Source organism: Nicotiana attenuata, chromosome 3 (genome assembly GCF_001879085.1).
Source record: "Nicotiana attenuata strain UT chromosome 3, NIATTr2, whole genome shotgun sequence".
NCBI classification, from domain to species: Eukaryota; Viridiplantae; Streptophyta; class Magnoliopsida; order Solanales; family Solanaceae; genus Nicotiana; species Nicotiana attenuata.
Window position 1 is genome coordinate 33,132,950 of NC_031991.1, and position 12,636 is coordinate 33,145,585.

Below are 12,636 nucleotides of genomic sequence, written 5' to 3' on the forward strand. Positions count from 1 at the left end.
CGATGTGTATACAAGTAGTTCAATTCTATCACTAGGTAGAATCTATAAAATGAGGGTTAACGCCTCAAGTTCTTGTTAATTAATCTTTTCCAACCCCAAATTACCTTTTTCAAGATTAATTCGAAGTTAGTGGGTGAGTCCTAGGGTTAGCTAATCCCTTTGAAAATATTAAAGAAGAAGAATAACTAAAGAAATAATTAACTCACTTCAATATTAATAATATCTTTTTATACATAATCATAACAAGATATTTAAACCAAACTTTAATAATAAATATTCCCGTAACCAAGATTCAAGTGTTGAAATAAATACTACACACTTAAATGTTCAATACAAAGCAAGAAAATGAAGAAATGAGTAAAAATGGGCAAGATAATCTCAATCAAAGTCTTCAAAAATCTTCAAGTCCCAAGTGTGTGTACAAGAACCCTAGCTCCAAGCTTGTATTTTTGCCCAAGGATATGCCAAAGACCGCCAGAGATCTCTTCCAAATGAGCTGAGTCGACTATTAAATGGTTTGGGAAAAAAAATGTGAATTTCTAGATCTGCCCAGTTGTTTTGCCAATTTCTTGATCACGTTCGCGACCATGCCTTCGCGTTCGCGAAGGTTTGACTTCTGAAGCTTCGCGTTCGTGAAGGGTAATTCACTAGGCAGAATTCATGTCTTCATTTTAGCTCCTTTTTGAATTATTTCACTTGGTTTCTTCCCGATCACTCCTAAATCACATAAAACCTATAAAATGGAAGTAAACGATATTAAATACACAATTTTATCAATCAAACATAGCAAGAATCTAAGATTAAAGAAAAGATAAGTTAGTAAAATACCAACTTATCAGTATGGTGGGATTGAAATGGGATAAGTGCCTAGGACCAGGTCAATACAAAAGTCAATATCCCTTTTGGGTTGCATGCCTCTTAAATCTGCATGAAACACCTCCGATAACTCTCTCACAACCGGTACTAAATCCATAGAAGGAACCTCTATACTAGAATCTCGAAGGTAAGCCAAATACGCTAAACACCCTTTTCCAACCATGCATTGAGTCTTTAGAAATGAAATTACCCTACTCGTAAAATGGCCAAGGGTCCCTCTCCACTCCAATCTAGGCAACCTTGACACAGTCTTGGTGTAACAATCCAAAGATAGCGTGATACGACGATAGCTAATCCAAACCCAAAATAACCTCAAAATTCACCATATCCAACAACAAGAGTTCAATTATAATATCAAAACCCTTAATAGTAACAACACAAGTCCGATACACCCGATCAACTACTATAGAATCGCCAAAGCGTATAAACACAAAAACAGGAATATCAAGAGAATCACACGGCATACTCAAGTGCGATGCAAAATATGAAGACACATATAAATAAGTGAAACCTGGACCAAACAACACCGAAACATCTCTATGTCAAATTGAGATAATACATGTGATAACTACATCAGACGAATTCGCCTCGAGCCTACTAGGAAATTCATAACAACGGGACTGAACCCACCAGCCTATCCTCCACCTCTATAATGACCTCTACCTGGATGACCTCTACCTCTAGCTGCCTCACCCCTACCCCTAGTTGGCTGGGTGGGTGGTGTAGCAACTGGTGTCGGAATCATAGCATGAGTATCATGTTGTGGCATATAACTCTATGACCTAGGACAAAACCTCGCGACATGCCTCAAGTCCCCACACGCATAGCAACCCCTTTGCTAACGTGGATTCTGAACCTGTAGCTGTCCCTGACGACCCGAATGGCTAATATAGTAACTCTATATGGGAGGTGCACTAATGGGAGCTGGAGGTGCTGAGTGCTGGCTGCTCAAAACGAGGTCTATAAGTAATGGTCACCTGAAGTACCGCTAAAAACCCAAAGTGCTGATTGAACTGACTAGATAACATCACCTCTACCAAAATGGCCCTTGCATCAAGACGAAGAAGCACTGAAACCACCAAAATGACGAGGCCTCTTATCAGACGTTGCATCTCTCCCCTAGCCACGAATGCTTGCTTGGTCCTCCTAGCAATCTCGATTGCCTGAGTGAATGAAGACTCTGTCTTGGCCTCTCTAGCCATCTAAAGTCTAATACCATAAGCAAGCCCTTCTATGAACCTCCGTACCTTCTCCCTCTTATTAGGGATAAAGATAGCAGCATGATGAGAAATAAAACCTTGTCTCATACTGGGTGACTTTCATACCACCCTACTGAAGAGGCTCAAACTAACTACGTAGATAATCTCTCTAAGTGAGTGGGATAAACTTCTCCAAGAAAAGTTGTGAAAATTAAGCCTAAGTAAGATTAGATAACCATGTTGGTCTGCCCATCTCATAGGTCTGTCACCATCTCTTAGCCGAACCCTGCATCTGAAAAATAGTAAAGTCCACTCCATTTGACTCAATCAGTCCCAAATTGTGCAAAATTTCATGACATCGATCCAAAAACTCTTGGGCATCATCTGAAGGCGCACCGCTGAAGTGAAAAGGAAACAACTTTTGAAACCTATCCATCATCTTCAACTCATCATTGACCAACTTGGCACCCTTAACCTCCAAATCCTTGATCCACCCTTGGTTGGGGATAAGGTAGCATGCCTTATAGTGTCCATCTCACCAAAAGGGCAGTGCCACGTAGAATTGGGCATCCACCTTGGACAGTCCTAACAAAGGATGGATATATTTAAACTACTATGATAACATCAAGGATATTTTTGGACGAATATAACAGATGATAACATTGATCCTTTTCGGCAAATTTGGCCCTTTTCCCTCCAAAAAATTGTAGTGACTAACGATATGCAACCAAGTCCGTGACCAAAGGTTAACCACCACAAACTAAAAGATAATGGGAATGAAGTGTTCAACATAAAAGAGGTATTCAGCCGAAATTAACACGCCAACTTATTGACTACAATACCCTTTAGAACGAACGATACGATTGGTGTTAGATCTCTCATTAACCTGCAACAGGCCGCAGAGGATCCATTTCCCTCCTCCTCGTTATCCGTACACTGATTGTCCAATCAGAAACCCTAGTTATTCCCCAAATTTGACCAATCGGAGAATTGCCGTAGAATGCCTCAAAGCTCGTCGACAAAGAAGCACGCGCAAGACCCGCCCGACGTTACCGGACCCAATCCCAAATCTCAGCGTACCAAAATGGTTAAATCTTCCGATGACAGCGATAAAAAGGTTCTTTGTTAATTAAATAAAAAATTCCCAGCTTAATTTGTTGATATTTCTAAAAAATATTTGGTGGGGTTTCTTATTTTGAGCTAAAAAGTTTTCGCAGCTTAATTTCCTTGAAGATATGTTCATAGGGTGTGCTGTTAGTTTGTGCAGAATAGTGGTAAGAAGCTGAAAGAGCTTGAAGTTGGGGTCCCAATAGTGTATGGAAATATTGCATTTTGGCTTGGTAAGAAGGCGAGCGAGTGAGTACTCTCAAAAAAGTTGATAGCTTTTCTGTAAAGTTGATACTCCCTCCGTCCCATTTAATGTAGCTCTGTTCGACTGAACACGGAGATTAAGAAAGAAAGATTTTTTTTGAAACTTTTGGTCTAAACAACCATAAACATTTTGTGTGCTTATTAGGATAAACTGAGAATTTTAAAGTTAGTATGAAAAGTGTTATTCTTTCTGGGACAAACTAAAAAGGAAAGTGTGTCACATGAACTGAGATAGAGGGAGTAACTTAATTGTATGTTACTGGTTGATGAAATATCTGAGTGAAATGTTGATTGTGGAGCAGGTTCCAGTCTCATAAATGGACTGTTTACGTTCGTGGTGCAACTAATGAGGATCTCAGCGTGGTGGTGAAGCGTGTGGATTTTCAATTGCACTCAAGTTTTAACAATCCTACGAGGGTTGTGGACGGCCCCCCTTTTGAGTTGTCGGAGTGTGGATGGGGTGAATTCGAAATTGTTATAACCCTTCATTTCCACACTGATGTTTGTGATAAGCCGTTGCACTTGTGAGTTGCTTGGTCTTTTGTTATACAGCAGCTCTGTCGCCACTAGACTTTACTGGAAATGATTAAACTACACTTATGCTTGGACCAGGCCATTTAAAATTCTAGATTACTTCTACAGTAGACTTATCTGAGAAAAGAAAAAGTTCATGCACTTCTTGTAAGCTATTTCTTAGCTTGTTGCTTTATTGTCTTTAGGTGGATTTAAATCACATTGAAAGGAAATTGTCTCAAAGGTTCTGCAATCTCTCGAATTCCAAGTGGACTGAGCTAAAAACAGAACAAGATGGAAGCAATTCATATAGGCAATCGACTAGTTGGAAATAATGCTTGGTCGCTGTATGTACACTTACATATTTACGTTAGACCCAGTGTCTGACAGGAGTCTTTTAGTTTGCAGAGAGAAGGAAGCAATTCATATAGGCAATCGACTAGTTGGAAATAATGCTTGGTCGCTGTATGTACACATACATATTTACGTTAGACCCAGTGTCTGACAGGAGTCTTTTAGTTTGCGGAGAGAATGGAAATAACTGAAAGTTAAAGAACCTCTAGTTTTAGGAAACCCCTGATTTATTATTAGAATGCAATGAGCCCAAATAGAGCGAAACTGCAAAATGGATTAACGATACTATAGGCAGCCCTAACTAGTTTGCGATTGATGCTTAGTAGTTGTAGTAGCTTTTATTCTTGTTGCTTTATTTTCTTCATGTTAGTCTTTGAACTATCTTACTTCGGTTTATATCTTTTGCTTTTATTCATGTAAACTGTTAGGACTTTATGAAGTTTTTCTTTATTTGCAGATATCACCATTTGAAACTGTATCCAGAGGACGAATCTGGGCCTCTATCCACTAAAAGACCTGTTGTAGTAGAGTCATATGATGAAATTGTACTTGCAGAGCCTTCAGAGGCCTTTTTTGCCCGTGTACAGAACCATCCAGCAGTCAGTGTGCCTAGACTACCGCCTGGCCTAAATTTACCTCCTCCTGGTGTGTCTTCAACTGCTTAATGGGCTGGCACAATTTACTGTATTCGTGTAGGTTGATGATTTTGATGTCTTTGTCTTTAGTACCAATAGAAGATGTTGATCGAAGGAAACGCAGTGACTCAAAAGATCATCCTCTAAGTCAATGGTTCACAAATTTCTCTGAAGCAGACGAGCTGTTAAAACTTACAGCAGCTCGCCAGCAGGTTATTATCTTTTAAATGCTCTTTCTTCTTTCTGTTATCACTAGTATGAGTATTTCTACGGTTCTCTTTCAGTCAGTTGCTCAAGTGTGTAATATAAAACAAGAAACAATGAACTTTGGAGTTGTTTGCTAACAAGATTGACTGGTGGCTTGGCTCTCCCATGGGAAAATAGGAGGAGTAAGAGGAGGTGAAGAAGAATCCTAATGATTCGACAAAAATCTGGGGAGAGAGCCCCAGGGACGCATGGCCACAGAAGAAATGACCAGATTGAGTTAATAGCAAGAAGTAACTTATCACAAAAAAAAAAAGAGCTTATGGCAAGAAGTATAATCCTTTATAATCTTCTGCAATTCTCGTGCAATGAGACAATGAGTGCAAGTGATCATAGGGGAATAAGATATTGCTTAACTGTTATGACAATCAAGACTCAAATGCAATAATTTCTAACTCGGAGAGATATTGAGACATAGTGGACAAATGAATAATCAGAGGAAGTTGTCCTGATCATATGCTGCCATAGGGAGGATACATCTTTCTGTTTCCTCACTGACTTTCTTCTTGTTATTATTATGCATTGAGATTCATTTGCAAATTGTGGATTGACTGGATAGTTGCTCTATAATCTGGAGATAGAAAAGTTTCCAATCTTAATTTGTGCAACAGAAAAGAGTAAGTACTAGAACCAGGTGTCGGTCTATGTATAAAGTAATCCCTCCTTATGGTTCACTTGGACACAGTCAACTCTCATGGTCTAGAAAGAACAAAATTCATGAGATATGCCAGGATGTTCTTCTATAAGCATTTATCTAGTTGGAATATGAGTTATGCCGTCCATAGAAATTCTTGGTTGATATCCAAGTACTGTACGTCTCAACTAATGCAGATGTTTCATTTAGATATAGCTTGTGCTTGAAAGTTTTGTTGCCAGACAATAACTTTTAATCTATGTAGTGGAATCAGATCAGAAGACCCTTTTATGGTCTGTTTCAATATTATAGGTGCAAGGTCATATTGCAAGATTGAGAAGACAGTTGAGCTTGATAGAGGGCCAGCATCAACAATTGAAACCTGCTGCTGATCTGTGAATGTGTATCATCATAATATCTACGGTCATCCACTTGCTCCCCAGAGATCCCTGATGAAAGTGTTCTTTGCACTTCCCTTCTCCGTTTTCCCTTTTTCCGGGTTATCTTTGTCAGGATCTGGAGAAAGAATTATAAATGTACCATCACAGGAAGAAGAGTTGCAATAGATTCATTTCCTAATAGACTGATACAGAGTTGCAATGGTGTTCTATTAGCACAATCAATGCAATTTTGTAATTTTTTGAAATAATAACTATTCATCACCTACATGTCATAATTTTATTGTCTCATTCTTTTTGTATAAATTTTCAGAAGTGCTTAGATTTATTTTGTTGGCATTGGAATTCTTACTGGAATAGTAATCTTAAGAATGTCTTAGTGATGGTAGTTCGAGCCAAGAGAGATGTAAATGCAAATGATCTTTTGGTTGGTCCATAAGTCAGTACATTGGTGGTGAATACTTATGTGGGATACCAGATTTACTGGCATACTTGTATATACCAAATCAAAGAATTCTCAACTCGTGATTCTGCTATAGAGCTAGTCCCTTTTGTTTTCTCTCCTTTTTCAGGAGTTCAGGCAGAATTTGCAAGTTTCAGCACCTACGGTTGCAGTTATTGATATATCATGAACTTGTATGAACTAGGTGCTTGAGCCAACGCAAGATTATGACACTAGATATTTCATGGTCTAAAAGTTCTGTAATTTTACTCGGTATCGCTATTGGTGATGAACTGAATCTGATTACTAAGACAAGGTCTATCTTTGCAGAGCAACTATATCGGCTAGCTTACTCGCTTCCTGATTTTTTCAAGCTACATCAATATCTGGTTCATGTCATCAAGAATTTATATATATTACACAGTCATTCGACAGTGATAAGGTCTCTTTTAATTCTTAAAGATCTCTCGTTGTCTTCAAATAGCAAGAATGATTGGTTGTTTAGCATTGGCATGCGAAAAGACACATGTAATTAAGATATATTTTTTATGTATGCTTTTTCTTGCATCATCTTAAAGAGGAAAAAGAGGGAAAGAATGAAGGATCAGGTGCAAAGCAATCAGTTATTCTTGCATCATCTTTTTTTCCATGCAAATTATGTATAGGAAAACCTTGTGACATTCTGCAGGTCCTTTTAATCCATAAAGTATGGGCGGAAGAAGCTGTACTCTGGTTTTCAGATGACTCTTGCATGTGCTGGTGTGGGGTCTTCGATTCTCAACATATTCAGCTGGTGCTGGTTTGTGCCTTTGCTACGTATACCATATATAGAATCCCAAAATAGCAGTTATGATGCCTCAATCCCGAACAAGTTAAATGCTGATGCCTAAGTGAGCACGTCCCAACTTATAGTAAATTAACTAGTTTTATGCTACCCCTCTTTTATCATAGTTTTTGACTGCGGAAGTGAGCAAGTTCATGCAGGTGGAGTTGAATTCCTATTCTAAAATTTGCCGAATTTTCTATATAGTATTCCCTTGAAATTTCCTTTATTTTAACCAGCCTTATATCTACTGCACACTCTCTCTCTCTCTCTGTCTCAGTGATGATAATGTTATTAAGTTTCTTTTTTGTTAGAGATCCAGGCTTCTTATGCATAGACACGTGTGTGTGGCTATCTAAAGTATCTTGAAACTTTCAAGAAATCAACCATGTTTGATAGTTAATTATCATGACATCATTCCCACTGGGGCTTGATTATGTAGATCGTGGTCTATACTAGTATATGCTTAGGGTTGAAGCAACTGAAGATTCTTACACCTTTTATGCTACTGGGTGAGGGTTTCTCTTGGGTGGAGGGATGGTTCTATTTCCTATAAATCTTGATGACGTATTTAGTAAATAGGACCAATTTCCACATCCTTTGCAGTAACTCCTGGATTCTTGAAATTCAGCGATACTTAAAACAAAAGAGCCGAACGCCGAATTGGTTGATTTATTGTCAAAGTTACTGCATTTCTTTCAACTAAGTTCAATCCCCCCATAATTATTTGTTTAACATTAAGTTGATCAGTTATAAAACTTAGATAAAGATGTTGTATCCTTTCGGCCGTGTGTAGCTACAATCTTCGACTCGTATATACGCTGTTAAATTTTTTTAAAATGTATATATACTAATACTATGTCTGTACCTATAGTCACACCAAAATTAATAGATGCAGTTCTACTCCACCACATCCATCGTACATCCATCTTAGTTTTGATGGATGTGGGTGTAGCCTACCAGTTGATAAAGCGGGTGATAACCATGAGACATAGTTAAAGTTCCAGAAGTGATAAAAACGTTAGATAATTTTTTTTTCCCATTGTCTATACCTAGCAAACAGAGTAATTACTCGATATCTAAGGTGGAAAAAGATAGCAAATTCTCGTGGAACAGTTAAAGTGCGTACAAATTAATCCGGACACCATATCAGTGTAAAAGGGAACATCAATTCTTGGGGCCAATAATAGGAGTGAGGCAGTTAAAGCAAACCAATGAGTGAGGAGGGAAGGAGTGAAGTTAAGCTGGCAGTAGTTTGAAGAAGTAGTTGGTGCTGATATCAAAGGGCCTTACAGTATTGTCTTTACTAGTGAAGTAATGTTTATTTGGGCTGCAAGAGTAACATGGCATTCATGTGCTATACGGAAGCTTGTTGGGTCACCATCAACTCCAATTGCGGTTCATAATTAGTTCTCTTCATCACCTCATTTTTGGTGAGTGAAAAGGACCACCCCTCCGGCCTATCCAATTGTTTAAATTAAAAATAGCCCGTGAATATGTAATAATTTATTGTATAACATGTGTGTACATTAGATATAATCAATGTTATAATTTATATGGAAAAGTAAACAGTGAATTCGACTGATTGTTTATGTAAATATCCCCTTTTCGTTCTTCTATAGTGCTTGCATGCGCCTTTACCTCTTATTGTTGCCGAGAGCGAAGGTACATAGCCCTAAGGGTGGTTAACAGACTACCCTTTGTTGAAAAATTACACTGTATATATAGGTAAAATATTAGATTTTATTGGTATATAACATATATTGAATACCCTTTATTGGAGATTTTTTTTACTTATTTCAAGTTTGAACACCCTAGATGAAATTTCTGGTTTCGCCGCTCATTGTTGCCTAAAATAAATAGTAACACATTCATATTCTTAACAAAATTAAAGTAATGAAACTCTCTTGTACGTATAATTCAATGCAGAGAAATGACTCAACTAAAGTGGAAAAAGATATGTTGGCCTTGTTTTAACTGCTTTATTTTGGGCGACGATAAAAATGGCTATTAATTATTAAGTTGGAGGACATTACAGCTTTCTTGATAAGTAAATATATGGTTGGGAAATTTTGTTGGTCCTCTTTCATAGACCATGTTCTAAAGATAGTCGAAAGGACACAAATTGTACAATATCTGAGTAAAACAAAAGAAGAAGACATGAGGAAACTGCAGGACGTTTTCCGTATCATGTCATTTAATTGATTAACTTTTTTTGGACTAGTTTGTGAGCCTTAGAACATGCAAGAGATACTACTATACACCTAACTTTCTTTTCACCAATAGTGCTCAATAACTAGTGCTCTGAAGATGCTGCTGCTGGTCCTGTAATGAAGGACCACACTTTCACAACCCAATCTCCTCCTATTTCCAGTTACTATTACCTTTGATCAACTTGAAAAGCCAAACGCCGGAGCTATGGAATACCACAAAGGAGAAAATTTATCCACACTCATTCTTTACATTGTTTAAATAATTTTTTGCACTATCATATCATCCAAAACATCTGTTGATGATTTGATGGTACTGATGTATTTGTCTCTTTTCGTCTTCTTGAGTCAAGGGTCTTTCGGAAACAGCCTCTCTACTCCCTAGGGGTCAGGGTAAGGTCTGCGTACTCACTACCCTCCCCAGACAGAGGTGGATCTAGGATTTTTATAACATGGGTGCATCATTAAAAAAGGGGAAACAATAAAAGTATTAAGTGAGAATTAATCCCTATTCTCTAGGTAAATAACTTAGCATTCAACCAAGTGCACCATTTGCCTTTTTGGAGCATGGGTGCCAGTAGGTAATATTTGATCAATTTTAAAAAATATGTACATAAATTACCTAATTTGGCAGAAAGACTATGGGTTCACGTGCCCCTTACACTGGGCTATAGATCCGCCCCTGTCCCCAGACCCTACTTGTTGGATTTCACTGGATTGTTGTTGTTGTTGCATATCATCCAAAACATCTACGGGTAAATCTTCTCAAAATGTAGAATTTGTGATCTTGAAAATAAGACAAGTTGTCTGCTATAACGTGTAAAGATGATATGATAATTTTAAAATAAACTCCTTAAACTGATGGTGTCTATAACTTAAACTCATATATAAAATAAGGAAAAAACTGTACATATTGATATGTCATATTCTTTAGACGCATCGACTCAGATATATATATGTACCATAGATAAAGTACTTAATTTGAAATCATCAAAATATACAAAATGAGCAAAAAAAATCTAAAAAGACTTTTATTGGAGACCTGGACGCGTCCACATCAAATGCGTACCTGTAAACGAGATACTATTGTGTACTAATTATTTAAAATACATTCGAATACTCTGTTGCATTCCATATTAAATAAGTGCCCGTAATCAAGTCCAAGTAATATATACATTAATCAATGCGGAGCTAGAATTTTTACTACGGAAATTTAAAATATAAAGAATTAATCACACCAAGTAACCAGAATGATTCAGCATCTATTATAAAAATTAATTTTGACCTTATATATATAATGCAATTTTTTGACAAAAAAAATTCAGATGAAACCTTTGCATCCTATAGCTCCACCCTCCACCCCTGATATATACTACTAACTAGTATGTCATAGCTTATACTATAATTCTATAAAATATCTCTTCACATGGCATAACTAACATTGGTTATTCAGTAGACTGCAAATCAGCATGGGAGTTGCCAAGGAAATCAGTTTTCTTGATTGTTGGAACCGGGCAGTTTATTTTTTATAAAATTAACACGAAATTCTGCAACTCAAAGATTCGAGAGGTATCTGTTGGACACCATGATAAATAACGTTGTTGTAACGCCTCTGTACAATACGTGTCAAACCTGCAACTGTAAAGAGTGTCTTGCTTTATCTTTGTCTGAAATCTGAACTGACGATAAAAAAAATACTTACTAAAACCAAATTCCAACATTCACAAAAAACCAAAGCGCTTTTAAAAAGAGGAACTGTTCGTACTTCGTTCCTCTCAAGGTCGTCCGTGATTTCTATGAATTTTCTAACGTTGGTTTAAATACCAGAACTAGATCTTATATTGCTTTTGAATTGGTACCAGCTAGAGCTAATGGTACGGTGGTCAATGTTGATGGCACAAAATTTTCTGAAATTGACCGGTGGGTTGTGATGATGTGTCATATGAAACTTAGTTGGAGCGGGATACCAGTAGATCATGTTAATGAGTCACGTGAAACATAATTTGGAGAGGGAAATTATTGGATGTACGAATGAAGTTCTCAAAGAATTGAGAATCTTCATATAAAGCGCATAGATACTAATGGTGTTAGAGCTTTTGAGAAAAATGTAAGTTATGACTAAAAAGAATAATATTACATTATGTTCGGAGTTTTTAGCGAAATATCACAAAAATGTTGCCCGTAAAGGGCTAGTCTTCGCCGAATGTCTATGTAATTAGCGGTATTTAAAAATAATCCCTGACCCACACACCCATTTATTGCCTTTCACGGATAAAGAATTTATGATATATTTACTCTACCTATCTGTTAAATTATTCATCAAATTCTATCTGGTTGACATGATTTTGTGCTTGTTCGATTGTTCATCAACACCACTAGATTGGCGTGAGTTTGTTTATCTGCAATTTATTATTTGTTAAACTGTTTACAACTCTACCCAATTGGTATAATTTTGTACATGTTCAATTGTTCATCAAACTCTAATAAATTGACATCACTATTTTGTGTTATCTGCAATCGACTTATCTGTTATATTGTCTATCAAAATCTATCTAATTGACATAATTTGTCTGTATTATTTAACAAAATATTTTTTGAAATTATAATTTGGTACAGAATAGTATGACAAAATGATGTAGAACTTTTAGCCATAAATATTATATTATTATATAGCATTTGATACAGGATCCTACATGTAGCTAATCTTAGCTAAAGCCTACACAAAGAAAAGGTGCTATAATTGGAGATACCATTTTTTCTGGTACAGAAGTTTCTATAAAAATGGGAAATGCCCTACCTTTGAGTGCGATTTGAACTATTGATTTACGTAATTGGAAATAATCAATTAGGTTTACAATGCGGGAGTCATCTATGAAATACTGCCAGTTACGAAGATATTTCGCTGAGACCAGCCCCG

At 36.9% G+C, this 12,636-nt stretch overlaps 1 protein-coding gene across 3 annotated transcripts; it reads left to right on the forward strand.

Annotated features, from left to right (window-relative positions):
- On the forward strand, positions 2,831-6,572 carry LOC109223497 (transcription initiation factor TFIID subunit 14b-like). 3 transcript variants are annotated; one of them, XM_019387835.1, is made up of 6 exons: positions 2,831-3,192; positions 3,343-3,431; positions 3,749-3,970; positions 4,771-4,958; positions 5,039-5,160; positions 6,159-6,572. In XM_019387835.1, the coding sequence occupies exons 1-6, from the start codon at positions 3,076-3,078 to the stop codon at positions 6,243-6,245; spliced, it is 825 nt and encodes a 274-aa protein (XP_019243380.1). In that variant the 5' UTR covers positions 2,831-3,075; the 3' UTR covers positions 6,246-6,572. The 3 variants fall into 3 exon arrangements, with proteins under 3 accessions (XP_019243380.1, XP_019243381.1, XP_019243379.1); XM_019387836.1 differs by having other exon boundaries at positions 2,871-3,192; positions 3,334-3,431; positions 5,048-5,160; XM_019387834.1 differs by having other exon boundaries at positions 2,873-3,192; positions 3,334-3,431.